General features: G+C 38.6%; 1 protein-coding gene across 1 annotated transcript; it reads right to left on the reverse strand.

Annotated features, from left to right (window-relative positions):
• Window positions 1–174: 174 nt before the first annotated feature.
• LOC134817724 (mucin-2-like) lies at window positions 175–25,884 on the reverse strand. The gene is made up of 45 exons (XM_063826967.1): window positions 25,724–25,884; window positions 25,125–25,206; window positions 24,853–24,965; window positions 24,610–24,716; window positions 24,070–24,180; window positions 23,478–23,594; window positions 23,129–23,218; window positions 22,755–22,873; window positions 22,510–22,603; window positions 22,072–22,173; window positions 21,699–21,773; window positions 17,493–17,596; window positions 17,124–17,210; window positions 16,768–16,954; window positions 16,473–16,603; window positions 16,026–16,132; window positions 15,315–15,515; window positions 14,890–15,017; window positions 14,660–14,763; window positions 14,010–14,164; window positions 13,658–13,814; window positions 13,345–13,477; window positions 13,027–13,138; window positions 12,748–12,847; window positions 11,627–11,785; window positions 11,277–11,462; window positions 10,963–11,146; window positions 10,592–10,776; window positions 10,269–10,408; window positions 9,801–10,000; window positions 9,509–9,676; window positions 9,279–9,356; window positions 3,988–9,159; window positions 3,667–3,851; window positions 3,329–3,487; window positions 3,058–3,177; window positions 2,720–2,902; window positions 2,458–2,608; window positions 2,165–2,265; window positions 1,920–2,036; window positions 1,524–1,701; window positions 1,325–1,395; window positions 1,037–1,171; window positions 809–889; window positions 175–634 (listed from the first exon to the last, which is right to left on the reverse strand). The coding sequence occupies exons 1-45, from the start codon at window positions 25,780–25,782 to the stop codon at window positions 392–394; spliced, it is 10,971 nt and encodes a 3,656-aa protein (XP_063683037.1). The 5' UTR covers window positions 25,783–25,884; the 3' UTR covers window positions 175–391.
• Between the last annotated feature and the right edge of the window lie 1,868 nt (window positions 25,885–27,752).

Below are 27,752 nucleotides of genomic sequence, written 5' to 3' on the forward strand. Positions count from 1 at the left end.
AAAATGACGCCATCTTTTTATGCAGCAAGGTGATTGATCACTTTGTCCGCTGTCACTACTTCTAATTAAACTCTTCCTCTCCCTTCGTGATTAAGTAATAAAGAAATTTGATGTCAGATGTGGGGTCTGATTTATTTTATTTCTTGTCGTCATAAAATCAAAATAAAACGCATCTTTACAAAGGTTATTTTAGATCTATGTTTAGAATTGACAAGGACAACTTTACTTCTTGGCCCACATATATTTTCAACAAGTCACTGTTTAGCCATTTGTCACGGAAACAAAACATTGTGGACCAAAATACGCATAATCAAGGAACAATTTTCAAAATCGAAATAAAAATAGACTTAAAGTTTCTCTCTTGACAATCCATTCTAAAATGTTTACAGAATTACAGTAACAGCATTGTAGCAGCTCGCCCATCTTGATCAATAATCAGGTTCTCTTCGACTTTTTCCATGCCGGTAGAATCCCCAGTTTCAGCATCACGTGCACACATCATGCAGTTGCAAGATTGTATCTTCTCGATTGGTATCGTTCGTTTTATGGGGTTCTTGTTATCCACGAAGCAGTCGAATGTTTCGGTTTCTACCGTCTTCAGTTTTGGCAGACAACATTTGCATTCTGTCTCGATCTGAGGTGGAGGAAATGTTAGTATTCTGTTTTGCAATAATATATAATATATACAATTATATGTGCAGAAAACATTTACGAATCAGATGTTGCTAATTAATATGATGATGATGAATAAGGATATTAGTTAATTTTGCTAATAGCAAAACCTAAAATTGACTTAAATTAATTTTACCTTTCCGAAGATATCTCTCCTCTGCATCTTCTTGCATTTTCCCTTTATGTCCCAACAGAACTTGATTGCGATTTCGTTTGTCTGAAAATGAATTGAGTTATAATTAAGTTATTATCATTCCTGATAATGAGTCCGAATAAGTTTTATTGCATGAATCATATTATGAAGATTCCTGATCAAAATAGCTAAAATAGGCACCAACTCTGGCTGAAAAAAACTAGAACTTACCGATACACACAGAGTACGATCTTCGGGATCGTAATCGTCAGGGTCGACCACCACAGTATCGTTAACAACCCAAACCTTCATCTTTTCAATAGGCTCTTTGACCTTAGATTCACAGGCGGGCTCGTACACAACCATCTGCAAGTTTTAGGGCGTTAGAGAATCTTAGCAAGGCATGTTTTTTCCCACTATTTTAATTAATTAGTGACAGTCACAATAAAAACAAGAGGTATAACAGAAATGTGGGGGGGGGGGGGGGGGGGGGGAGGGGTATAACAGAAGAGTACTTACTGGAGTGGTTTGTGTAGCGATACGATCGGTTACTGGCATTGTTGTAGTGATAATCTGGGTAGGAGTGGTCGCTGAAAAGTAGGGGGAGATTATCAAATAATCCAGCTGAACTCTATTTCATCAAATCAATTGAGGTTCCGCAGAATATTCTAATCAGGTGCTAAAAATTGGTTTATAGTTTGACTGAAGTGTAACTTACAAACGATTGTCTTTTGACAGATTGACATCTCAGGGGCGTAATGGTATGGTTCAGTATCGTCATGAGCGTATTGCGGAGTGGATCCTTGGTCATCCTCAGCATCGTCTATAAGCACAATACCGTAGTTGTCAACACCACCTTCCTCGATCCAGTCACGCGCCAATTCGTGGATTGGAATCTGGAGGTGATATTAGTCAGGTTTGGGCATTTAGTTTTTAAAACAGGGATTCAATATATTCGGTATTCAAAACTAAGGGAAAATAGTTAGAAACTTGATTGGTTCCAATATTTAGTTACATGGATTGCCATGTAATATGAAATTCACTACATGTGTTTGAAATGAGTAACTTAGTTACTAGAAGTTACTTAGTAACTGTGTTAAACTGAGTAACTTACGGTCACTTCAGTTCCTCCGAGTCGGCTCTTCTCGATTATTAGAGAACCGTAAGGCTTATCTTCGTCGAACTCGAGGTTCTCCCAAGTCACATCATCTTCAGTCCATGGTGATGTTATCTAAAAAAAGGTTGGATTAATATCACTGTAATTTCTCAGGTTGATTATTTTCTAGGAACACTGACGAAGATTGGATCCTAATTTCGACTGAAATAGAAAGCACTAAGTTTGACAGTCGCCCTGATTACCTTGTAAACGCTGACAGTTCTTTGGGTAGGAGAATCCTCGTTAGATGGTCCCAAGTAGTTCAAATGTACAAACGACTCATCGATCTGGTAAGTCTTGAACTCTAAAAGACAACAATATGTGATGAACGTGTCTTTTGAGATAATTTAGCGATTAAAACCATCAAACATTTAGATCAAGTAGCAAGGACTAAAATTCCCAGCACACACTATAGTGTAGTATAAATCTAGCTTATAGACAGTTTGGGTTGTAAACTTCGCCCTATTCAACCTTACGAGCCGCAGAAAACACTTACTCTCAGAAAATTGCTCCAAGTCGAATTTGAGTACAGTTCTGTACTTTTTGCCATCGTTGTCCTTTCCGTGGGTTAGAGTTTCGTTGGTCTGGGTTAGAGTTTCGTCACCGTCCTTCACCAGTACGACGCTGGAGACTACATTGGTGACAACCTGAGTGAAAACATGGTTTTAAACATGGCTTACACATAAAGTGGTGAAAATAAAGCAATAAATTAATCAAGATCGAAATGTAACTGAACAGTTCATAGATTCTCTACATACCTTTCCGTAATCATCGTTACACTCCTTGATCTCCACCTTTTTGTAACAAACATCGATCCAAGGTAGGAAATCTTCCTCGACCTCAGTATCGTTGGTGAAGCTGTAATAACGGACATCCTTGGCGTCCTCCCGCTCGTCAGAGCCGTCAGTGTAGTGACTGACAAGGGCCACGCCGTAGTAATCCTAAACAGAGACGATCAGATCTAGCAAATTCGTCATAATGGGTAACAGGGGTAATGGGTAACAAGTGAAATAAGAGTTAAATTGGTAACAGGAGTGAAATTGGTAATCTGACAATGCTACGTTGGACCAACCTTTAATAGCTAATAATGACTCACCTGATTCTTGTTCTTATTGAAGGGACTGATCCACTTTTGGATGGTTTCTGTGAAGTCTGTCCTTATCTTCTTGTTCCTGTTGATCTCCTTGGTGAGCTCGTTGAACTCTCCAGTGCTTTCCTGAAGTATACAAGATTAACTGCTAATAATACAACATCAAATCAGTTCAATTAACCAAAATCTCATATAATATCAATAATATGTGAAATTCAACTACACAGCATGGACTGCATAATTCTAGTTAATTAAATATTTTACTCAATATACTAACATCGATGTTTTGTTCGGAAGTGAGCTGGCCCACATTAGTGGAGATCTCATCCCACGGTACAGCCACAGGATGAAGCTTCGTGATCTGGGACTTCCAGGTCTTGCCTTCAGATCCGTCCTTCACGGTCACGAAAATGTTTGACTCGTAGATCCAAATGTTCTGATGAGGGTGTTACTTTGAGATGTAATTGGGGTTACTTCGAGGCAAACTAGAGTTGACAGTTGATAAAACGATTAGTTGCTGTAAAGTACAGTGCCCAGTACAGAAATAAACAGATATGAAATATTTAAACACGGAGTAAAAACGAAGAAATAATCAAACAAAATCAGAAATGGTACCTCTTCTTGTTGATTTTTAATAAGCTCTGACAGATCGAACTTGATGATAGACATCTTCAGTCCAGTATTGTGCTTTTTGCCGACCACCAACTCATCTGGATTGACATCTCCGTCATCGTCTCCTTCGGTGAAAACGATCGTCTTAGACTCCACGAGAGTTCCTCTGATCTCCTCTCTGACACCACCTTTGGAATAAATGATTATGGATAGGTTCACGATTCGGGTCTATTAAAGCATATTGATATATGGTTTGGTTCATCATAAAACGTTAAAATCATAAAAAAAATAAAATAAAAAGTAAGCAAAATAATAAAATCTTACCTTGCGGAGCATCACACCGAGGGATTGGAGAAGAACTACTAGAAGAACTGGAGCTTGATGGAGTTGTTGTGCTCGATGAGCTTGATGGCGTTGTTGTAGAAGATGAAGTTGTGCTTGATGAGCTTGATGGAGTAGTTGTAGAAGAGCTTGTGGTACTTGATGAACTTGATGGTGTTGTTGTTGAAGATGAAGTTGTGCTTGATGAGCTTGATGGTGTGGTTGTTGATGATGATGTTGTGCTTGATGAGCTTGATGGTGTTGTTGTGCTTGATGAGCTTGATGGTGTTGTTGTACTGGAGGAGCTTGATGGTGTTGTTGTTGATGATGATGTTGTGCTTGATGAACTTGATGGTGTCGTTGTTGAAGATGAAGTTGTGCTGGAAGAGCTTGATGGGGTTGTTGTACTCGAAGAGCTTGATGGTGTCGTTGTAGAAGATGAAGTTGTGCTTGACGAACTTGATGGAGTTGTTGTTGATGATGAAGTAGTGCTTGAGGAGCTTGATGGAGTTGTTGTACTGGAGGAGCTTGATGGTGTAGTTGTGCTAGAAGAACTTGATGGAGTGGTTGTAGAAGATGAGGTTGTGCTTGAGGAACTTGATGGTGTGGTTGTTGATGATGATGTTGTGCTTGACGAGCTTGATGGTGTTGTTGTTGATGATGATGTTGTGCTTGACGAGCTTGATGGTGTTGTTGTACTGGAGGAGCTTGATGGTGTGGTTGTTGATGATGATGTTGTGCTTGATGAACTTGATGGAGTTGTTGTGGAAGAGCTTGTTGTTGAAGACGAACTTGATGGTGTAGTTGTTGAAGATGTTGACACTGAAGGTGTTGGTGTTCTTGAGGTTGTTGAGGACTGTGATGTAGTTGAAGTAGAACTTGTTGATGTTGTTGATGTGGTTGAAGTTTGAGAAGTGGTCGACTCTGTCGGAGTTGTGCTTGGAGATGATGTAGATGATGTTGATGTGGGTGTTGGTGTTTCATTTGGAGTAGATGTTATTGAAGAACTTGAAGTTGAAGAAGAACTTGATGGTGTTGTTGTTGACGAAGATGTAGTGCTTGAAGAGCTTGATGGAGTTGTTGTACTCGATGAGCTTGATGGTGTTGTTGTTGAAGATGATGTTGTGCTTGATGAGCTCGATGGGGTAGTTGTACTCGAAGAGCTTGATGGGGTTGTTGTTGAAGATGAAGTTGTGCTTGATGAGCTTGATGGAGTAGTTGTTGACGATGAAGTTGTGCTTGACGAACTTGATGGAGTTGTTGTACTTGATGAGCTTGATGGAGTAGTTGTAGAAGATGAAGTTGTGCTTGATGAGCTTGATGGTGTTGTTGTGCTAGAAGAGCTTGATGGTGTTGTTGTTGAAGATGATGTTGTGCTTGAAGAACTTGATGGTGTTGTTGTTGATGACGTTGAGACTGAAGGTGTTGGTGTTCTTGAGGTTGTTGAAGACTGTGATGTAGTTGAAGTAGAACTTGATGATGTTGATGATGTGGTTGAAGTTTGAGAGGTAGTCGATTCTGTTGGAGTTGTACTAGGTGAGGTCGTGCTTGATGAGCTTGATGGGGTTGTTGTGCTTGATGAGCTTGATGGAGTAGTGGTTGAAGATGAAGTTGTACTTGATGAGCTTGATGGAGTTGTTGTGCTTGATGAGCTTGATGGGGTTGTTGTACTCGAAGAGCTTGATGGTGTAGTTGTAGAAGATGAAGTTGTACTTGATGAGCTCGATGGAGTTGTTGTTGAAGATGATGTTGTGCTTGATGAGCTCGATGGGGTAGTTGTACTTGAAGAGCTTGATGGTGTTGTTGTTGAAGATGAAGTTGTGCTTGATGAGCTTGATGGAGTAGTTGTTGACGATGAAGTTGTGCTTGACGAACTTGATGGAGTTGTTGTACTTGATGAGCTTGATGGAGTAGTTGTAGAAGATGAAGTTGTGCTTGATGAGCTTGATGGTGTTGTTGTGCTAGAAGAGCTTGATGGTGTTGTTGTTGAAGATGATGTTGTGCTTGAAGAACTTGATGGAGTTGTTGTTGATGATGATGTTGTGCTTGAAGAGCTTGATGGTGTTGTTGTTGATGATGTTGAGACTGAGGGTGTTGGTGTTCTTGAGGTTGTTGAAGACTGTGATGTAGTTGAAGTAGAACTTGTTGATGTTGATGATGTAGTTGATGTTTGAGAGGTAGTCGACTCTGTTGGAGTTGTACTAGGTGAGGTTGTGCTAGATGAACTTGATGGTGTTGTTGTTGAAGATGAAGTTGTGCTTGATGAGCTTGATGGAGTAGTTGTTGACGATGAAGTTGTGCTTGACGAACTTGATGGAGTTGTTGTACTTGATGAGCTTGATGGAGTAGTTGTAGAAGATGAAGTTGTGCTTGATGAGCTTGATGGTGTTGTTGTGCTAGAAGAGCTTGATGGTGTTGTTGTTGAAGATGATGTTGTGCTTGAAGAACTTGATGGAGTTGTTGTTGATGATGATGTTGTGCTTGAAGAGCTTGATGGTGTTGTTGTTGATGATGTTGAGACTGAGGGTGTTGGTGTTCTTGAGGTTGTTGAAGACTGTGATGTAGTTGAAGTAGAACTTGTTGATGTTGATGATGTAGTTGATGTTTGAGAGGTAGTCGACTCTGTTGGAGTTGTACTAGGTGAGGTTGTGCTAGATGAACTTGATGGAGTAGTGGTTGAAGATGAAGTTGTACTTGAGGAGCTGGATGGTGTTGTTGTAGAGGAGCTTGTGGTACTTGATGAGCTTGATGGAGTTGTTGTGCTTGATGAGCTTGATGGGGTTGTTGTACTCGAAGAGCTTGATGGTGTAGTTGTAGAAGATGAAGTTGTACTTGATGAGCTTGATGGAGTTGTTGTGCTTGATGAGCTTGATGGTGTTGTTGTTGAAGATGAAGTTGTGCTTGACGAGCTTGATGGTGTTGTTGTGCTAGATGAGCTGGATGGTGTTGTTGTTGAAGATGAAGTTGTGCTTGACGAACTTGATGGAGTTGTTGTAGAAGATGATGTTGTGCTTGAAGAGCTTGATGGAGTTGTTGTTGATGATGATGTTGTGCTTGAAGAGCTTGATGGAGTTGTTGTACTCGAAGAACTTGATGGTGTTGTTGTTGAAGATGAAGTTGTACTCGAAGAGCTTGAAGGAGTACTTGTTGACGATGTTGAGATTGAAGGAGTTGGTGTTCTTGTGGATGTCGAAGACTGTGATGTTGTTGAAGTAGAACTTGTTGATGTTGTTGAAGTGGTTGATGTTTGAGAAGTTGTTGATTCTGTTGGAGTTGTACTTGGAGATGATGTAGATGATGTTGATGTGGGTGTTGGTGTTTCATTTGGGGTAGATGTTATTGAAGAGCTTGAAGTTGAAGAAGAACTTGATGGTGTTGTTGTAGATGATGAACTAGATGGAGTTGTTGTTGAAGATGAGGTTGTGCTTGATGAGCTGGATGGAGTAGTAGTTGAAGACGATGTAGTACTAGACGAACTTGAAGTTGTTGTTGTGCTTGATGAACTAGATGGAGTTGTTGTTGAAGATGAGGTTGTGCTTGAAGAGCTTGATGGAGTTGTTGTCGAAGATGAAGTTGTGCTTGATGAGCTTGATGGAGTAGTTGTTGAGGATGATGTTGTGCTTGAAGAGCTTGATGGAGTTGTTGTACTCGAAGAGCTTGATGGTGTTGTTGTTGAGGAGGAAGTTGTGCTTGATGAGCTTGATGGGGTTGTTGTACTCGAAGAGCTTGATGGTGTCGTTTTTGAAGATGAGGTTGTGCTCGATGAGCTTGATGGAGTTGTTGTTGATGATGAGGTTGTGCTTGATGAGCTTGATGGAGTTGTTGTTGAGGATGAAGTTTCTCTTGATGAGCTTGATGGTGTTGTTGTGCTGGAGGAGCTTGATGGGGTCGTTGTTGAAGATGAAGTTGTGCTTGATGAGCTTGATGGAGTAGTTGTTGAAGATGATGTTGTGCTTGATGAGCTTGATGGAGTTGTTGTTGAGGATGAAGTTTCTCTTGATGAGCTTGATGGTGTTGTTGTGCTTGATGAGCTTGATGGAGTAGTTGTTGATGATGAGGTTGTGCTTGATGAGCTTGATGGAGTTGTTGTTGAGGATGAAGTTTCTCTTGATGAGCTTGATGGTGTTGTTGTGCTGGAGGAGCTTGATGGGGTCGTTGTTGAAGATGAAGTTGTGCTTGATGAGCTTGATGGAGTTGTTGTTGATGATGAGGTTGTGCTTGATGAGCTTGATGGGGTCGTTGTTGAAGATGAAGTTGTGCTTGATGAGCTTGATGGAGTAGTTGTTGAAGATGATGTTGTGCTTGATGAGCTTGATGGAGTTGTTGTTGAGGATGAAGTTTCTCTTGATGAGCTTGATGGTGTTGTTGTGCTGGAGGAGCTTGATGGGGTCGTTGTTGAAGATGAAGTTGTGCTTGATGAGCTTGATGGAGTAGTTGTTGAAGATGATGTTGTGCTTGATGAGCTTGATGGAGTTGTTGTTGAGGATGAAGTTTCTATTGATGAGCTTGATGGTGTTGTTGTGCTTGATGAGCTTGATGGAGTAGTTGTTGAAGATGAGGTTGTGCTTGATGAGCTTGATGGAGTTGTTGTTGAGGATGAAGTTTCTCTTGATGAGCTTGATGGTGTTGTTGTGCTGGAGGAGCTTGATGGGGTCGTTGTTGAAGATGAAGTTGTGCTTGATGAGCTTGATGGAGTTGTTGTTGATGATGAGGTTGTGCTTGATGAGCTTGATGGGGTCGTTGTTGAAGATGAAGTTGTGCTTGATGAGCTTGATGGAGTTGTTGTTGAAGATGAGGTTGTGCTTGATGAGCTTGATGGTGTTGTTGTGCTGGAGGAGCTTGATGGGGTCGTTGTTGAAGATGAAGTTGTGCTTGATGAGCTTGATGGAGTAGTTGTTGAAGATGAGGTTGTGCTTGATGAGCTTGATGGTGTTGTTGTACTGGAAGATGATGTAGTGCTTGTTGAAATTGAAGGTGTTGGTGTTCTTGTCGTTGTTGATGACATTGATGTAGTTGAAGTAGAACTGGTTGATGTTGTTGAAGTGGTTGATGTTTGAGAAGTTGATGATTCTGTTGGAGTTGTACTTGGAGATGATGTAGATGATGTTGATGTGGGTGTTGTTGTGGAAGATACCGTTGTTGGAGTTGTCGTAGTTGATGTTGAGCTGGATATAGCTGGAAAAATGATATTGTTACTTTTTAGTAAGGGGGAACTTAGAAAGCAAATGTGACCGATTTTTATTTTATCAATGATTGTAATAATGTACTTGATCTATTTAAGGAATAGCACTTACTTGAAGACGTGGTAAAGGATGTTGTGAAGGAGGAGGATGAGGGAGAAGTTGAGCTGGTTGTGGAAGTATGCGAGCTACCTGTTTAATTAGAGTTCATGTCAGACTATTGCCCAGGTTGGGGTTAAGAAGAAGTGTTACCGGTATAAATTCAATTCAGGCGTTATAAATTTTTTATTTAAAGATGATTAAATTGCATGCGATTATAACATTAACTATTCGTGAGTGCTTACAATCCATTTCGACACACTGTCCAGATTCGTTCTCAACAAGGCCCGCAGGACACGCGCACTGTTCAAAGCACTCGTTGGTTGTGAACGTCTTGCATGTCTTCACTCCACAAATGTCGTGACAGGCTGGTCCACACTCTACGTACTGCTTTGGCCATTCGCACATGACCTCTGAAGAATAATAACAATTGAATATTATGTATTGGTTGATGATAAGAAACTTCCATGAAATTATTAAATCTCATTGTCACGATCAGTTCATAAAATGATTTCCCCAAAATAACAGAAAACTCACGGCACTCATCAGTCTTTACTCTCCAGTTGATAGTAATACCCCGAGAAGTACACTGTCTTACGTAAGTTTCGATAGCTTCACAGTAACACATGCAGTCACCACCGAGATCACAACCGCAAGCGTCAAACAGACAGTTCTCGTAGTATGGACCAGGGTTCACGATAGGATGGCAGGCTTCGAATATCTGGTCGTTTATCAGCCTGATTAGATACGGTTAGATTGAAGATTGCGTTTGAAAATATTTCAAATTGGTATAGGAAAACATTAATTGGGACAGTTAAGATACTTTTGTGAAACGATGGCTTTACGCTATAGGATGCTTTTTTTGGTGTTGATTAAGTTGATATTAACATTAAGTAAAAATACAGACACAATTATTATGACAAGCAGAATTGAATACTTTCCATTCAAAAAGATAAGCCAACAAATTGAAAACAAATGAATAATAAAATCAGTGTGAGTACGTACCCACACATGGTCTCTGCAAAGGATCTCCGGAGTGGGTTCTTCTCGCATGGTGTTTGTTCGCTCTTTTCAGCATCAGCACACACCTCCGAAGTTTTCCAGGAGTTGGCAAACGGATACGCAGTTAGTTCTGTAAGTCCGCTCTGCAAAAATGATAAGGTTAACTTATTGAAATTAAATAACAATCAATAACAATTAATTCTAAAATATAACAATTCTCAAACGTATTCTAAACCCGCCTATAATTCGTTTGTGTAGACAAAAACCCAGAGAAAATCAATAATTAGTCGAATGAAAGTACCCAGATTCCAGAAGAATCTTCTAACCTGTAACTTGTAATCATCCTTGGGGTTCTGGTTGTAGTCACCACAGAGACCCTGGAGCTGACCAGCCCAACCAGAACTTGCTCTCACGTACACCTGGGTTCCTCCGTTCCACAAGACTCGGAGTGATTTGTCTCCCTGGTCCCATCCGACCATGAGGAAGAAGCCGACCTTATCGATAACCACAGCTGGTGAAAGGGTAGTTTATTATCTTCAGTAATAATTTATAAATCAAGGCTTACGGTTTTAATTTAACCAAGGGTGCAATTAATGTTCTATTGAATGTTTCAGCTTTAAGCAAAAGTATGAAAAGCGTCGATAAACAGTAGTTTCTGAGTCAAAATAAAAAATGAAACTTCAAACTCGTGACTCACACATTTCCTTATCATCGAAAGGAATGCTCATGGCTTTGGCAGGTCCATCATTGAAAGTTCGGGTAATCTCCCGATCCTTCAGCATGGTGTAAGTGATGGTGTTTTCTCGGTTGGTTACACTGACGATGACACTCTTTGTACATGTTACTGGGTGAGATCCACACTGCTGGTTCTCTGTTACAATCTGAGTGGTGAAGTGTTAGGTGTTCAGTCAATCGCAAAAATCTTGAAATTAATGGTGAGAGATTATTTGCTACAATCTATAAACCATTAAAAACTGAACATCAATAACAGGGATCTGATAAAATAGTAACCTTGTAAGAAAGTCCATCAACAGGTCTGACAGTCTGTGAGAGCACATAACCACAAGATCCCTGGAACTCGAACATTTGTCCGTCAAAGGTCTTGTAATGGGGATCTCCGGAAGCGTGGCACTCTCCGGGGCAGGTATCGTCCGTACATTCTATAACTCCTCCGTTACACGTGCACGTGTTGCATTCCTGGAGTGGAGCACATTATTTCCTGATCATTGCAATCAATATTGGATAAAGAGTAAACGACGTTTAATCAATCCACCTCGTTGACAGTTAATCATGTTCAAGTAAACAAATATTGTCAACTGTCTATTAATTGTGAAGGTATAATTAAGTCTCCAGTCACTCACCCTCTTCCAAGACTGTCCGTCTGTGTAGTCGATACCATTGTGGGTGCAAACAGCAGCTCCGGTTAGCTCCCTGAGGCAGTCTAGATCCTTGGTGCATTCCATGCTTCCGTCGGTACACACACATCTTGTGCATTCACCTTCCAATACCTCACCCGGTTCCTGGATAATTGAACGGTTAGTTAATTGATATAATTACTGGTTAATTGATATAATTACTGGGTAATGAGTTTTAAGTGAAATAATTAAGTTCTCAGGGAGTTGTTATCTGATGGCATAAAGATGGCTGAGCCGAGTGGAGATGAAATTCCAGTGGCTGACCATTGAGAACCCCTCTTATCTGGCTACCACAGAGATCAGATCACCCGACCAGTGACATAATTAGAAACTATGAACCTCGTTTGGTTACGTCAGTGATGCATATATTCAAAATGTAATGGCTTTGTTGTCCCTCTTTGTTCGAGAAGCTGAATCGATACTATGTGAACAATGATTGAACAATACATATAATTCTATCGGCAACCGCTATTGTTTCTACCTATTCTAGTTACATAATAACAGATCAGAGGAGACTTCAGAGAAAGCAGTCTTGATATATTTGGGCAATTTGGAAATCTAGCTAGGCACACTTGGGGCACACTAGCTCCTAACGTGCTCAGCTAATGGACAAGCAATGATATAATAAATTCCTGAAATACCAGCGGTTGAAAATTTTAAAAACAACTTCCATAATAGACCGTACCCTCAGTCAGATACAACACCAAAAACATTATCAAGAAATGCTAACTGACTTGATAATGTTTTCGGTGTTGTATTCGACTTTTCAGATAAATTTCTCAAAGCTTAAACATTGTTTCATTCGTTAATACTACCTTCTTATTTGTCAATTGCTGGTCACAGTTTAACTGCAGTATAAGACGTCTTACCCCAAATATAATTTCATCGGCAGACAAATTGGGCAGTAAATAAATTGATCATATATGACACTTTTCAATCCATCTATCGACCATGTTCCAATGGTTTCTACTTCTCTGGAAGTTCCTAGCTGTGCATAATTCGTATTTATTGGTAGTTAAATGTTTCATTGACGGGTTCCAAATGGTCCTGGCAGCCAAAAAACTTACGTATTTCTGGTCGTTGTAGACACAAGGACACGAGTCCTCAGGAATACAGACTCCATCAACAGTCGAGTTGTAGAGGGATCCAGATGGGCAGTTACATCCCCTGAACAAGTAAACGTCATAATATTTTGTTTTATATTTAACGCAAACCTACATGTTATCCGTGTTCTTTGTATAGTCGTCAGATAGCCAACAGTGAATTCTAGAGACTTCAAAAAACAACAGTCAGTAAATCGTGATTTTACTTAAAACAACAGTCAGTAAACGCGAAATTTCACTAACCGAACACATTTGTAATCACAGACGATCTTGTCCTGGTTGCTCTTATCCTCACAGGTCCTGACACAGGATGTGGCACAAGCTTGGTACTCCTCTCCGGCATCACACTCAGGCTCTGTAGACAGGGGGGACGTTATATTTAGCTGTTAATACTGATGCTTATCTCATCAGGTTGAGATATTGAGAAGTTTGTTGATAACCAGAATGTTGTGTATGCAAAAAAATAGTAGTGGAGTGGAGTAATTTCACGGTTGTTTTTGTTAAAATAACAATTTAATGATAACACACATACATCCCCATGTATAACATAAAAGCACTCACGGCAGATGTTAGCATTATCCCTCCAGCTCAGATAAACTCCGTTTTGGAAGCAAGCTGTGTCGTACATATCAAGGGCTTCACACTGACAATCCTCCTTGTCTCCAAGACATTTCAACATCGCTGTCTTACAGTTCTGGAGGAAAAATCGTTGGTTACAAAAATTAAACCTTTTTGATTCTTCTCGTATTATTTTACGGAATAGCATGGTTGCCATATATTTATCTGTATTATATTTTGTTAAATCTCGCACCACATCAGTGAAAGTACACAGTTTAAAGTCCATTAATTAAACAATTAATTGTTTATTGCTTACTTCGTAGTAACGTGATGGTACAACTGTGGTATGGCACAGTTTGAAGGACTCGTCTTGCATAATGTAAGCACACGCTCCCTCAGCCTGGCTTATCTGTGAAACTGAGTACGATTTTACGGGGATCTCAATAGTCTCACATTCAGGTTCTTGTCTCCAACTGGAAAATTGTAAAACTGTTAGGAAAACAGTCGATGGTTTTAGTACGTCATGTGAAAACTGGTAACCTAATTACAAAAGCAAGCACTATTTCAGTTGAATCAAGAACTGAACAATTCCAACCACCGAACAAACAGGGATCAGATCATAAACTGACCGAATTCCCTCACGAAGTTTCAAATTATTGAAATATTACCTGTTGATGAATGTTCCCTCTGTAGTGGAGAGAATACTTGTTGAAGGAGCGAAGTCGTTGTTGGGTCGTCCGTCAAAGTCACCACACAGACCACACAGGTTGTCAGCGAGCTGCTGAGGAGCGTAGACGCGGATCTCACTCTTTGACCAGTCCACCTGGAGGGCAGTGATGGTTAATTATTATTTAATTATTTAAAGACACATTGGCTTTTATTTTTTACCGCACTCCATTTTATGTCTTGATCTCTCACTTTCTAGGATCTGTTTCTTTCTTGATTGATTATGTCACTGTACTTACCTTTATTATACCTACATGTATTGTATGGTTTCTGCCTCTATTTAGTTTAGTGTGGTTTACAATAAAAGATGTTTTAATTTTGTCTTTGCCTTAAGATGAGTTATACTTTAGTTCACTTTTACACATTTGCTCACATCACTCACAGTCAGCCGCTCTGACATGGTTAACCACCTTCCTTGTGTTGTTGGTTAATCATATGAGCGGGATATAAATACCTCATTTCATTTCATTTTATTCATAATAAGTAAATTAACTAACGCTTGTGATCGATTATTGTATTCACGCTTCGTAAAATTTCGGCAAAAACGATTAATCGATTTGTGTGATAAGTCACGAATAAATCATGTACAAACCTTAAGCCCGAGAGCAGATTCGTGTTTGATCGTCAACTGAACGTTGGAACTTGAAACCCTTCGCACTTGGAAGTCGAATGTGGTCCAGGGAAGCTTGATGAATTCTGAAGATTTGGAATAGTTTTAGAGTTTTGTAAAGTGATGGAGTATCTACAGATCAAATATAAACTTGAAATGATCACTTATTGAACTTCTGGAAACTTAAGTTATAAAAGCATTCTCGATCTTACCTTCGAACAATCCGTTCTGGTTAACTCGGATGGCATTGGAGTTATCAATTGTTATTTTCGTTGTCATGAAGTTTATCTCAACTTCACGGGCCTCGCAGCCTTCGTCGTCACCACAAGTGGCTAGATTCCTGAATGAATCAAGGGTTAATGAATGCGGAGCAATCAATTGTATTGTGTGCACTGTAGAAAAATTTAAAACACAAAATTTGCCGCCAGAATCCAGGATGATCGTTATGTCGAACACATGGTTCCAGGTTCAAGACGCGCACATAAAGTGCGCGTATGCATGTTTATGACGATTGGCGTTCGCGACTGCAGCTCTTGGAGAATTGCACACAAGGCAGGAGTGAGCGAGTGCAGAGGGTCATTATCATGAATATGGAATATAAAAGTGCTCCAAACATTCTCTTCGCATTCTGACTAACCTTCTTGAGAAAATCTTGAAGAGACTTCCAGTAGATTTAGCGAGGGGACCATCAACACAGTTCTGTGTCATAAGGTATGTGCAGCTCCCGAGGAAGTTGAAATCCTTCTCGTCAAATGATTTCCAGAAACCCTGACCTCCGACGGAGCAGACTCCACCACATGGCTTGGACTGGCACTTCCATACACCCCATTCACAAGTACTGAAATAAAGTGGAGAAGTTGAAACACTCAACGTTATTATCTAAAAATAATAAACAGTTTTCAGTTCTGCTGAACACGAGCTATCAAATATGGTATATCTAACAACTTAGTAGTAGTAGAACAATCACAGCACCATTCGACATTCGAGTAAAAAAACAGTTAAACGTCAATAAAGGACACCTCCCGCCATTTTCAAATTCCATTAATAAACTATTGTACGTGTAGTTGTAAGCGAGTATGTGTTATCTGATTAGCCAATAGCACATTGTTGTAGATGGTCTGGTTTACAATGTCAAGTCTTAAAATCGAGTATTGCCCTTTACGTTTTACAGACTACAACAAAATACATATTATATGAAAATTTTATCAGGTAGAGGGCAGGTTGTTTATCACATACATTTTGAATAATGCAATACACTGCGAACACAAATAATATCAAGCAATTCCCCAAACTCAGTACATAAGGCAGTGACGACTCTTAAATTCTTTTGTTTTCTAAAACAACTTACCATTTCTGGCACTCAGTTGATCGGCCCTCTCCAGGAGCGTAGATGTTGTCGTTATACACACAAGAACACTGATCCTTCTCCACACACTGACCATCAGCGTCAAGTACCTACAAAATATGTTACTTTAAACATCAAGTACCTACAAAATATGTTACTTTAAACAAGTACCTACAAAATATGTTACTTTAAACATTTAATTGCATTTAAACTCGAAATTTAAGCCTTAAATCTATGTAAATATGTAATATGTATAACTTAAACATCATTGGTCCTGGGGGGAAATGTGTAGTGTTCCCGTTTGCCCAAGAATCATTACTTGAACAATGCTACTAATAAATAATATTCCGATCCGGATATTCCTTTAAACATACATTGACAGTAATACTTGAACACTGGACAGTAATAATTTACTGCAACTTGAAACATTCGAGTGAATGTTAAGTTAACCTTGTCAGAAGGACAGAAGCAGCCCTCAACACAGGGAAGAGTACAGGCTTTAGTGGTGAAGTAGTTGCTGCAAGTGGACACGCAAGCTGTACCACAGGAGTTGTACTCCATACCAATGGGACAAGTTTCAGCTGAAATTAACAACAGTGTTAATTATACAAGTTGTGTCTGATCGTACACATTCAAATGATTCTTAATGGGTACAGTAAACTGAAGCCAAGAACATTATTGGATTATAGTCATAAATTAATATGGTCCAAGTTATTCAGTTATTGCAATAGTATAAGTCACTTACGATAGTCAGTACAGATGGAGCTAGGCTTCCAGTCAAGGTCCAAAGCGTACTCCTCTTTGCAGTTCATGAAGTAAGCTGAGAGTGATGAGCATGTGCATCGACTAAGGTTGTCTTCAGAACAAGAGCAAACATCAGCAATACACATGTCGTAGTAACCGTGGTTATCTTCACATTGGTCAGAGTATTGCTGAAATTAGAAATCATTAACAATTATGCAATGATGGAGCCAACAAACATTTTATGAACTATTTAACTGAACTTCAAGTCACATACTTTTAGTTACAATATTTTACGATTTATACGATGTTAACTTAGCAAGCGTTTGGTAATAAACGATTAAAGGTTAGTCAGGAAACCTTGATAAGTTCGCAATCATTCTGAGCTTGTTTCTCTCTATCTCCACTGCAAGTTACTGCTGAGTAAGCTTCAGAGTCACAGGTAGCCTGTAAGAAATTCTCTGTCAGATAATAAACAAAAAATCGAACACTAACTTTTAAATTTGACAATTTTTCAGCATAAAATATTTATTAAGGCTGAAAAGTGACATGTCAGGCACAGACTAAGGATGGGGCTAATGCTGAGATGAGGATTTATAAAGAGGGTTAGAGTTAATCAGAATTAAGAGATCATGAAATTAAGGTTCAGGAGTTACTGTTATTTGTTTCTCTGACCATCAAACTTGATCCAAAAACAGGATAAATCAGCATCAGCGAAATTAAACTTACATCTGTCTGCCAAGACTTGGCGAATGCGTCGCCATCATTGAGCTGTGCTCCGAGTTTACTGAGCATGTCGTTAGTTCCGTCTCCGTCAAAGTCACCACAGAGACCTGAAACAATTACACTGTAAAAGACAAATGATTGCACCGTTTAGTTCATTTCACCAGGATTGTAGTTATTGGTATTAACGAGAAAGTGGTTAAAGCCTCTCTTAATACGTATCAGCGGTTAACCGATCAGCTCGCAGTTTCGAGCAATCTAACCGGAGTGCTGTCACGTGTCACAAAACTACACCACTACCCTGCTGTTAGACACAGCAGTGAGATTGTAAACATGATAAAGCCACATATATCACCGCCGTAATGCAAGGCACCTAATTCAAAGGCAAATTCAAACTCAAGTAATGTTGATTGACCATGGTCCATGAGTCAAATAGAGTCATGAATCGCCGAGAGGCTGCGGAGTGAAAATTTTAAATATCGAAATGCGATCGAAACGCTCGATTCAGCGACCGAAAACTCTTGCTCATGTCAACAACAACATTTACAAAACATACGCGCGGCGCTTATACAGCCAATATGGAAGTCAAGTAATTTTTCTTCACTGTTTTAAATTTATTTAAAAATAATATGTTTAACAATCAAAAATAATTTCAAAGCTAAAAAATTATGAATTTATAATTTACAATTTATATTTAAAAGTTTGTTTCTAATAGGTTACGCCGCGCAGCTAGCGGCTTCATAAAAAACCCCCTCGCAATATTTTATACTTATACACAATGATTGTCGCGTTGGATTATGAAAATCATATTATTTTCCGAATCCGGTTTGCCGCCAAGTTTCGTTCTTATCTGTTCTGTTATCTTATTTGTTCGGGTTATGTTAACCCGTCTTCTTTTTAGTATCGATAGCTTTACTTACTAACTACAGAACCTTACCTGCATATTAGTTAACCATTTTTACAGTTAATTGCCAGGAGGTTTATCAAACATATTCACATTATTGTGATTGTAAATAAAAGATTGTAAATAAAAGATTTATTAGTTTAAGTAATTTTAACGATTTAGTGTACAAAGCTCATGATAGACGTTTATGGAGAAGCTATGGGTGAGTCGAGACTACTCGGCCACTCGATTTTATGACTTATTTTCTATTATCTTGTGCTTGCATTATATATAGTTGATTAATAATATTCACATTGCATATTATTACGGTTTCATCTTTTCATCGTCCTTTATTTGAATTTCAGTACTTGGTAGGTACCGGGCTCCTTAAAAACCAATGACGGATTTATGGAAACTGTACAAGCTTGAAGCTGATTCCTGATTCTATTAATCACATGATCACTATGCTACTACACTGCATTAAACACTAAAGAGCTTGATGTAGCGTGTGTGAGCGTGTGTAAGCTTTGCCATGAGTCTATTGTCTGATCGATTTCAACCTCATCAAATCAATAGAGTCTCGGCAAGTACGGTATAGCGGTTCACCGCTTTGAGCTTTAAGCTTTCAGTACAGAATATGTAGTATGTACTCTCATAATATTTGACTCTATTCAAAACCCACTGGATCAGTAATGATAGATGTATTTGTAATCTTACTCCATATTAAACACACACACACATTCTGCACACAAAGATGCTCTTGGAGATGAGAAGAATTCTCCTGCTTTCAAATAAGAAGATAGTTTAGATTTTGAAACCAATAAAACTGGTTAAAACCCACCAAACTATCTTTATTATAAATTCATTGAGGTTATACCGTGTGATCCACAATAATTTCACCTAACTTTCTTAGTAATGAAATCGTCAAAATGGGATTGTACGATCACGAGACATTTTCAATATTGAAAAGGATGTGTTTGAAAGCGAGCAAGTTAGTTATCAGCTATCTAATATTTATGAGGTAAAACATGTAAAAGAAAAGAACAGCTAGAATATAATGTTGGTAGGTATGACAAACTAAAGGCCACTTTGTTCAGAGTTCAGAATACTATAAAATATAAACTATAACGATAAACCTCTTGAATTGTCTATTTTGGTTATATTTGCCACACCATCTACTTTAGCTCTTGGAAGTCTGACTAAATAAGGGTCTAATAGCGTGATGCCTGTTAATTCGCACTTCCCCTGTTCGACTTATTCCAATTTCTATGAAATGCTGTAGAAAAGATTGGAATATAGTGTGATTCAGGAACTTTATTGAGCTATAATTGTTAATTTTTGGATAACTGCGAAATATTTGTTTGTTTGTTTGTTGCCTCTTCATGTAAAATTTGTGACAGTAAAATTGAATATCAGAATGCATTGTGTGTCATGAAATTACAACAATACAAAGTTTTAAACCGTTATTTAACCAAAAATCATAGATTAAGTTTTATAGCGGACCAAAATTACTGGCAAAGCTTCAGTTTTGCTCAAATATGTTGCCAAAAGAACTTTGAAATTTCGTTGCTGTTCATATAATAATATGATGATCATAGGCGTTGTTTCTAAAAAATAACTGTTCATACTCAATCTTATCTTAATTACACTGTTCAATTTAGTCGAGATTACTATATATTCTGACGTCAAAAACAGAATAGGGTAAAGTTCCACTTGCAACAGAAGTGCCGTAAGATATAATCTGTTCGTTAAAATCTGTTCTAGGACCGACCTTACAAACAATCTGTATTTTAGGGCAAAAAACTACAAAGTGCCGGATTAAGCAATAAGCCTTGTTGACCTCTAGAGACTAGAGAGTTATGTATTGCTTTGTTGTTTCAGTCATATTCATTATGTACACAATATGTTAAGTATACATTTTCGTATTTGGAAGTAAGGACAACAGAATTTCATGGGTCAAAATACCGCGAAAACGTCAGGAGTTCATGAATCCGAGATTTTGGAAACATTTTGGAAACATGTGTCAGAATTGTGTCAGAATTGTGTCCGATTTGGAAACATGCCCTTGTAGCCGCAATTATGCCTGGACTGACTTGAAATCGATCTGGTATGGTAGAGGGACATGTGTACTAACATTTCTAACCACTCAGAAGTGCGAAATATTGCCCTGGTTCATGGAATGAACGAAATGAACAACAAATGAACATTATCCTAGAATCGCCTAAAATGAGCTGAAACCGATTGGGATCGATTGGTATTGATACCACAAGTGTCCCAGAGAAGTTTGGTGGGTCTAGCATGTTCAGAAAGGGCTCTGGGGCAATGTTTCCATTTTTGTGTCAGAGTAGTTAAGCTCGTGGAAACATTTGAGTGGTTAGAAATGTTAGTACACATGTCCTTCTACCACACCAGATCGAATCCAAGTCAGTTCAGGCATAATTGCGGCTACAAGGGCATGTTTCCAAATCGGACACAAATGTTTCCATGAGCTCAACTACTCTGACACAAAAATGGAAACATTGCCCCAGAGCCCTTTCTGAACATGGTAGACCCACCAAACTTCTCAGGGACACTTGTGGTATCAATACCAATCGATCCCAATTGGTTATAGTTCATTTTAGGCGATTCTAGGATAATGTTCATTTTTTGTTCATTTCGTTCATTCCATGAACCAGGGCAATATTTCGCACTTTTGAGTGGTTAAAAATGTTAGTACACATGTCTCTCTACCATACCAGATTGAATCCAAGTCAGGTCAGGCATAATTCCGGCTACAAGGGCATGTTTCCAAATCGGACACAAATGTTTCCACGAGCTCAACTACTCTGACACCAAAATGGAAACATTGCCACAGAGCCCTTTCTGGACATGCTAGACCCACCAAACTTCTCAGGGACACTTGTGGTATCAATACCAACCTATCCCAATCGCTTTAAGCTCATTTCAGGCGATTCTAGGATAATGTTCATTTTTTGTTCATTTCGTTCATTCTATGAATCATAGAAATATTTCACAGGAAGCTTAAAATGTTAGTACTCAAGCCACTGTATCATCCCAGGGTAAATCCAGCTCTGTTTACGGACATATACAGCCAAAAACATGTTTCCAAATCGGACACAAATGTTTCCACGAACTCGGATTCATCTTCTGAACGTCAGTCAACAGCGGCGACTTTACGGACTATTTGTAATGTGTAAGCATCATATAAACGCGCGTCAGAAACGCGCGTCATATAAACATTTAGCTGGCATTGCAGCGTGCAGCCCTTATCTTTACCCTGTCTCAATATTGATAATTTTACAACGATTAATTATCAATTATTAACTCACCACAAACGCGTTCAGCCATGTCGCTGGAGATCTCCAAGTAGACTGTACCGACGGTATCGAATCGCAGTGTGAATTCTGAAATGTTATTTTTATGTTTCTATTTCAAAATGCATTCTACCCTTACCGAGGAGAAAAGTTAGGTACCATCATATTTTCTATTATACTAACTAATCCATCACTGGTTTATTTGCCTCTTGAGTCTTGAGTGTTGTTGCGAGTATACAATAGCCGGTTTTCAAAGAGGTTAAAAACTGGTGAGAATTTTACATTGTCGTTAGTTTCACTATACAATCCAATGTTGGAAAACCAGAATAACTCTTGCTAGATCAAGTGTCATCACTGTAATCATGAGCATGTTAGAACATGCAGTTACCTGCAGTGCTGACGAGAATGTAGAATCCTGACTTGAGCACGTATATGCTTCCCACACTGGCCGGGACGGCTGTCGGTGCTCCGTTAGCGTATACATTTCCACCTGGAATGATGTTTGTTACACACTGCTATTGTTTGAGGGAGGAGAGGTGCGCGTTCTGTGTTATTGGGAAGTATAGAACAATTAGTGTTAGAAGCAAAGACATTGTTCCAAGAGTGAAGGTTAAATTGTGACAAATGTATTCCGGTATTATAAAGCATTTCATTATTCATGGTGGGAATGTGGCATACTGGTGGAAATGCAGGGTACTGATGGTTACAGTTTTATGCAATCGTATGGTTGAGAGAATAAGGGATTTTCAACGAGATTCACATTATCATGGGGTGGTTACAGGAAGATTTTAGTGTTCGATGTGATTTATTTACAAGAATTACTTACCAGTTTTGAGAGAAACGATGTTGTCGGAGTATTTTATCTCGATACCAGTGACTGCCGACTGACTTCCACCAAGATTCTCCATCTTTACGGAGATCTGAGAAAATGAAAGAAAATTTAGCATTATTTCAACAATTCTTTCAAAATTGTGTAAATCTGTGACCAATATTAAAACAGCCACATCTATTAATACTTTAATAGAATACTGTTTTAGAATGCAACGTTTAAGAAGTGGATTGTTTAAGTACCTCGAAGAGCCTCGAGGAAGAGCAATCCTTGGCGATGACGTAGTCACAAGTTCCCTTAGCTTGGAAAGCCTTGTTATCGAAGGTGATAAAGTGACCATCTCCGAGAACGGAACAAGCTCCTGAAAGATACATTATGGTAAGAAGTTAATTAGTAGAAATTGTTCCCTGTTAAGTGTAAAGCTTGTTTTGGGTAATGAAACTGCTTATCGTGATTAAGCAGATTTATTTTTCAGGTTTTGGTTTCTCGGTGGAAATAGACGCTTTAAAGTTTGAACGAAACTGATATAATTTGGAAAAACAGACAAAATCAACAACAGGTATGCACTGATTTATATATTTTAAACATTTATTTCACGTTTAAAGGGTTCACTTACCGTCACAGTCGATGTTAGCACAGGCCCAGGCTCCATTTTGACAGCTGCAGCTGGTACATCCTGACGAGGCTGTCTCTCCGTTGGTACACGCTGGGATAGCACCCGTCAGTATTAACAACAATACTAACAACAATATTAACAACAGTAACCATCAATATTAACATGTCATCAGATATACTTTGTCGTCTTTGAAATTTAAAGTACACAGGATCGTGTCCCAGGTTTTCAATTCGTATTCTACATGCTCAAAGATAGAAGTAGGATTATCGTCTGTTCATATGCCTCAACAAGAAGTTGTGCAACAGACAAATATACCACTATAAGAGGAACTACTCGTAATATTACATACGTGATCCAACTTCGACGGGGTTGCCGACAACTCCGGAGGTAGCACGCTTGCTGCGCTCCAAGGAGCGCTCAACTCTTTTCTTGATAAGCTCTTCCATTTCACGGTCAACATATAGCACTGAGGAGTGAGAAATTTAAATTGACATCACTTATTTGTTTTAGTTTCCCATAGACTATAGAGTACTCGACAGTTATGCACGATAAATTCAACAGTAGTTTATGTAAAGATATTATGTAAAAATGGTCAACAACAACATTTCACATGGGATGTAGACAATGACCTAAAAATAGTCATGATACTAAATCTAATCTAATTTGAAATGTATGGTGTATCCTGTACAATGTATATTGTAAGATTTTATCTGTAGATCATGTTCTTTTGCCGAGATTAAGTCGTTGGAAAATGACGGTATGGCTGTTATCAAACCACAATCTTCCAAAAATAATCCAGGATACGATCAAAAATAGTTGGTCGTAATGTACACATAGAAAACCGTATCTTGGGATACGGCGTTCCATGTGTACACTACAACCAACTAGCTTAACACGATGTAAAACTAGAATTATAAGATAACAAGTTATGATAAACTAACCAGCGGCACGTTTCTTGCGCTGGCAACGTGCACCCTCGAATCCCTCCTTGCAGAGGCACTCTCCGGGAGATTTGCACTCGCCGTCGTTGACACAGCCACCGTCGCACACGGCTGAGAAATACAAAAGTTTAGATAAATACGGGGTTTTCGGCAGTGAAAATATTGAGAGTTTTTGATAAACTTAGCTGTTGAGTTTTCAGGTTTAACTTGAAGTAGGACAGGCTATTCCAATTTTATCTTTAGCAACAGGAACCACACTGTGTTACACTGTGTGTTACACTGTGTGTTATACTGTGTGTTACACTGTGTGTTACACTGTGTGTTACACTGTGTGTTACACTGTGCGTTACACTGTGTGTTACACTGTGCGTTACACTGTGTGTTACACTGTGTGTTACACTGTGTGTTACACTGTGTGTTACACTGTGTGTTACACTGTGTGTTACACTGTGTGTTACACTGTGTGTTACACTGTGTGTTACACTGTGTGTTACACTGAAGGGTTCTATGAAAGTTTAACAGTTTCAGTAGAGGACTTACGGACAAGACATTTTCCGTTGCTGTCCTTACTCCAGCCGGCGCAGCAGTTAGCTACCATCTCAACTACCTCGCGTGTCTTTAGCACTGGTACGTCGATCTCAGACCGCCTGAAACATTTCAAGTCATGTACAGATCACGGTTATGAAGTTATTAGTTCAATTGCTTGTAGGGACTGCCAGAATATAGGAAATACGTACTTACTTTGCAACCTATAGCTTAGTAAGACGGGGTTTTTACACTCACTTGATTCGGCGGCAAGGAGTGGTTGATCCGTCCTCTCCCGCACATCTCTCGACGACGAGGGTCTTGATGGATCTCTTTTCTATATCTTCATATTCCTCTGATCGTTTGACTTCCTGGGGAAAGAATGGACATTTAGTTAAGATAAAATAGGACATTTTACTTACTTATTTACTCCATGATATAATGTCTACATCTACTTTAGATTAAGCCAACCTTAGAAATCATGAGTTAATTTTAGACTACTACCCGCATTCTTGTGCAGATAAGCATACCTGAAGACAGACGTTGTCTCCGGCGCTTCGCTTAGCTTTCTTTATTGATCTGATCTCATTAGGAAGGGAAAGGTCTTCTGATCTGAAACATAATATTGTGTCAGGGATTCAACTATCGGTTTAAAATACCAAATTGGTCTGTTTTTTCCCCTTAAAATTATCCAGCAGTGGATATATTGAGATTATAATATTGAGATTTATGATATTAAACATTTAAGCTATGTTGAATGATCATAATGATCTTAAGATCATTCAGAATCGGTCATATTTTCAGACATTGGTGAGGCACCTAGTGGCTCATATGAGAATAGAGATGGATTCCATTGGAAAGGATTTGGCCAATTTATCCAAGGTTTATAATATCTAATATCATTTTTACTCGATGTCGTTCATGTTATACAAGGGTGGAATATCATGGATCTCCATGTTTAATTGAAAATCTCAATACATAATAATTAACACAATTCATTTTATACAATCGTTAAAGCGGGAATACAAATTCACACAAAAGTTAGAATTGGTAAAAAAACTAACGAAGTTTAAAGTGATTGATTAGATATCTTAGCTAATTGTAAAAGTAATTTGGAAGGTTTACTCACAAGGAAAGGTTAGAGGTTAGAAGGATTATCAGAAGAACAGAAATAGGCGCAATTCGCATTGCTTGGAACTCTACAAAGAGAGTTTGGAATCCTTTTCTCTACCTTGTATAATTGCAAATCGTAGAACCGGCTATAATGGTCGCAGGTTTTCAATAGCTACTGTAAATATTATTTATGAAATTTAAAAATTAAAAAAAAGTTATTTTTATTTTATTATTATTTATTTTTTTAAAAGTTTTTATTTTTTTATTACATAAAATAATGAAAGCCTATTATTAAAAGTTAAAAAGTAGAAAGCAAAATTGTGGGTTGCTATATTATAACCGTGCGTTTAAAAATAATGATTAATTTTTTATTCAAAATGTGAATCTGAGATTGGTTTGTTTGTTGGTCGATAGGTTCAGAATGAAAATTTTGCTGACAGAACTTGCAAAAACTGTGCTGGTGAAATGCTTATTCATCTTTTCTTTACTAACTGCGGAGGAAGATATCTTGGAAAATCCATCCATTATTGAGCACAATGCACATGATGATTGATGATGACAGATTCAAAAGGTTAGTGGAAATGAATGCGTTTTATCGATGATGATCCATGGAGGGTTCGTTGCATTCGGGGTTTTGTGGCTGAAGTGTTCATCGTCCCTCATGATTATGAAAATTCTTATTCAATAGATGGTTGATTGGCAGTATGACTGACTCCCCGATTGCAACATTTACGTCAAAATGGCTGATCAGCTGAATCCTTCATTCAAAGGGAGAAATCTTGATGAGAAATGTTTATCGTTGATGATAAAATGTCCATTGACGAATTTGAAGTTGAACTGATTGAAGTCTTTTGAATTGATGATAATATGGGTGACAACACGCGATTTTAAGTCCATCCTCTTGACTTTTTCCGACATAAAATCACTCAATATTACAGTAAGATAACAATAAAACTCGTCAACGAAAATCCCGCTAAAATAGGGACGAAAAATCATGAAAATTGGGCTGTGAACGCGAGTAGGGAGTGTATAAAATAAATAAATTTACTAACTATAGCATACAAACACCGTGTGAGTCCCTGGAGTGTGGATAATCTAAGCCTCATGGAACGGCGTTAGTTTTAGCCGGGTAGAGGCTTAGAAAATGGATCAATGTTCTCTGAGGACACGTGCAGGTCACGTGACATTACGCAGTGGGCAGCACCTCCCGGGGGAATGTCCGTTTAGCGTTCTCACACCTGAGAAATGCTTGCCACCAGCCGACCTGGGAGAATTGTGTGTATACTGTGTGAGGTGTGTACTGTGTGAGGTGTGTATGGTGTACACTCGTAGACGGTGGAGGGAGATGGAGAGCTGGAAAAAGCTGGAAATGTTTGCAATCTGATGCTGGGATGGACTTACATCTGATTAATATTAATAAGGGAGTGGAATACGTCAGTACTGGAATACATCAGTATTCAGTAGCTAGTATTTCAGGCAATATTCTGTGTTGGTTGGTGAAATTCATGGCGGCCCTATTAGAAATGGTAACTTGTAAAAAATATAATGGAATCCTAAACATAAAACAACTGTTAGGACAATGGATCAATGTTGAGAATATAATTTTCCTTAGATTTAAGTCTTTGCTCCTAGTAAGTTTGTAACGACGAAATAAGATTAATATCGAGCAGTTTCCTTTTTATAATGTACTAGTCAAGAAGCAAGAAGAGTAGCAAAAGTTTAATTATTGCTGAAATAGGGACGTTTAATACGCAAAATTTCAGTAGTGGAGTGAGTTATGGAAAATAAAAAAGGATTCACGTATTATCAAAACTCCAATTAATGGTTAAGATCTTAAAGTTAAACCTTTAATTCATACGCGTTCAACTTCATACCTACAAGTACACGCGCGTTGAATTAAAATTTACTATTTCATAGTCATACAGGCTGATCGATCCAATTCAGTAATTTATTTGGAATATTGTTTCCTAAACACTCCTGGAGAGTGGACTGTGGAGAGGGATCTTTGCAGTTTAGACTAAATACTCAACACTTTTTAAAGATTG

This window comes from Bolinopsis microptera, chromosome 7 (genome assembly GCF_026151205.1).
Source record: "Bolinopsis microptera isolate Bmic1 chromosome 7, MBARI_Bmic_1.0, whole genome shotgun sequence".
Taxonomy (NCBI): Eukaryota; Metazoa; Ctenophora; class Tentaculata; order Lobata; family Bolinopsidae; genus Bolinopsis; species Bolinopsis microptera.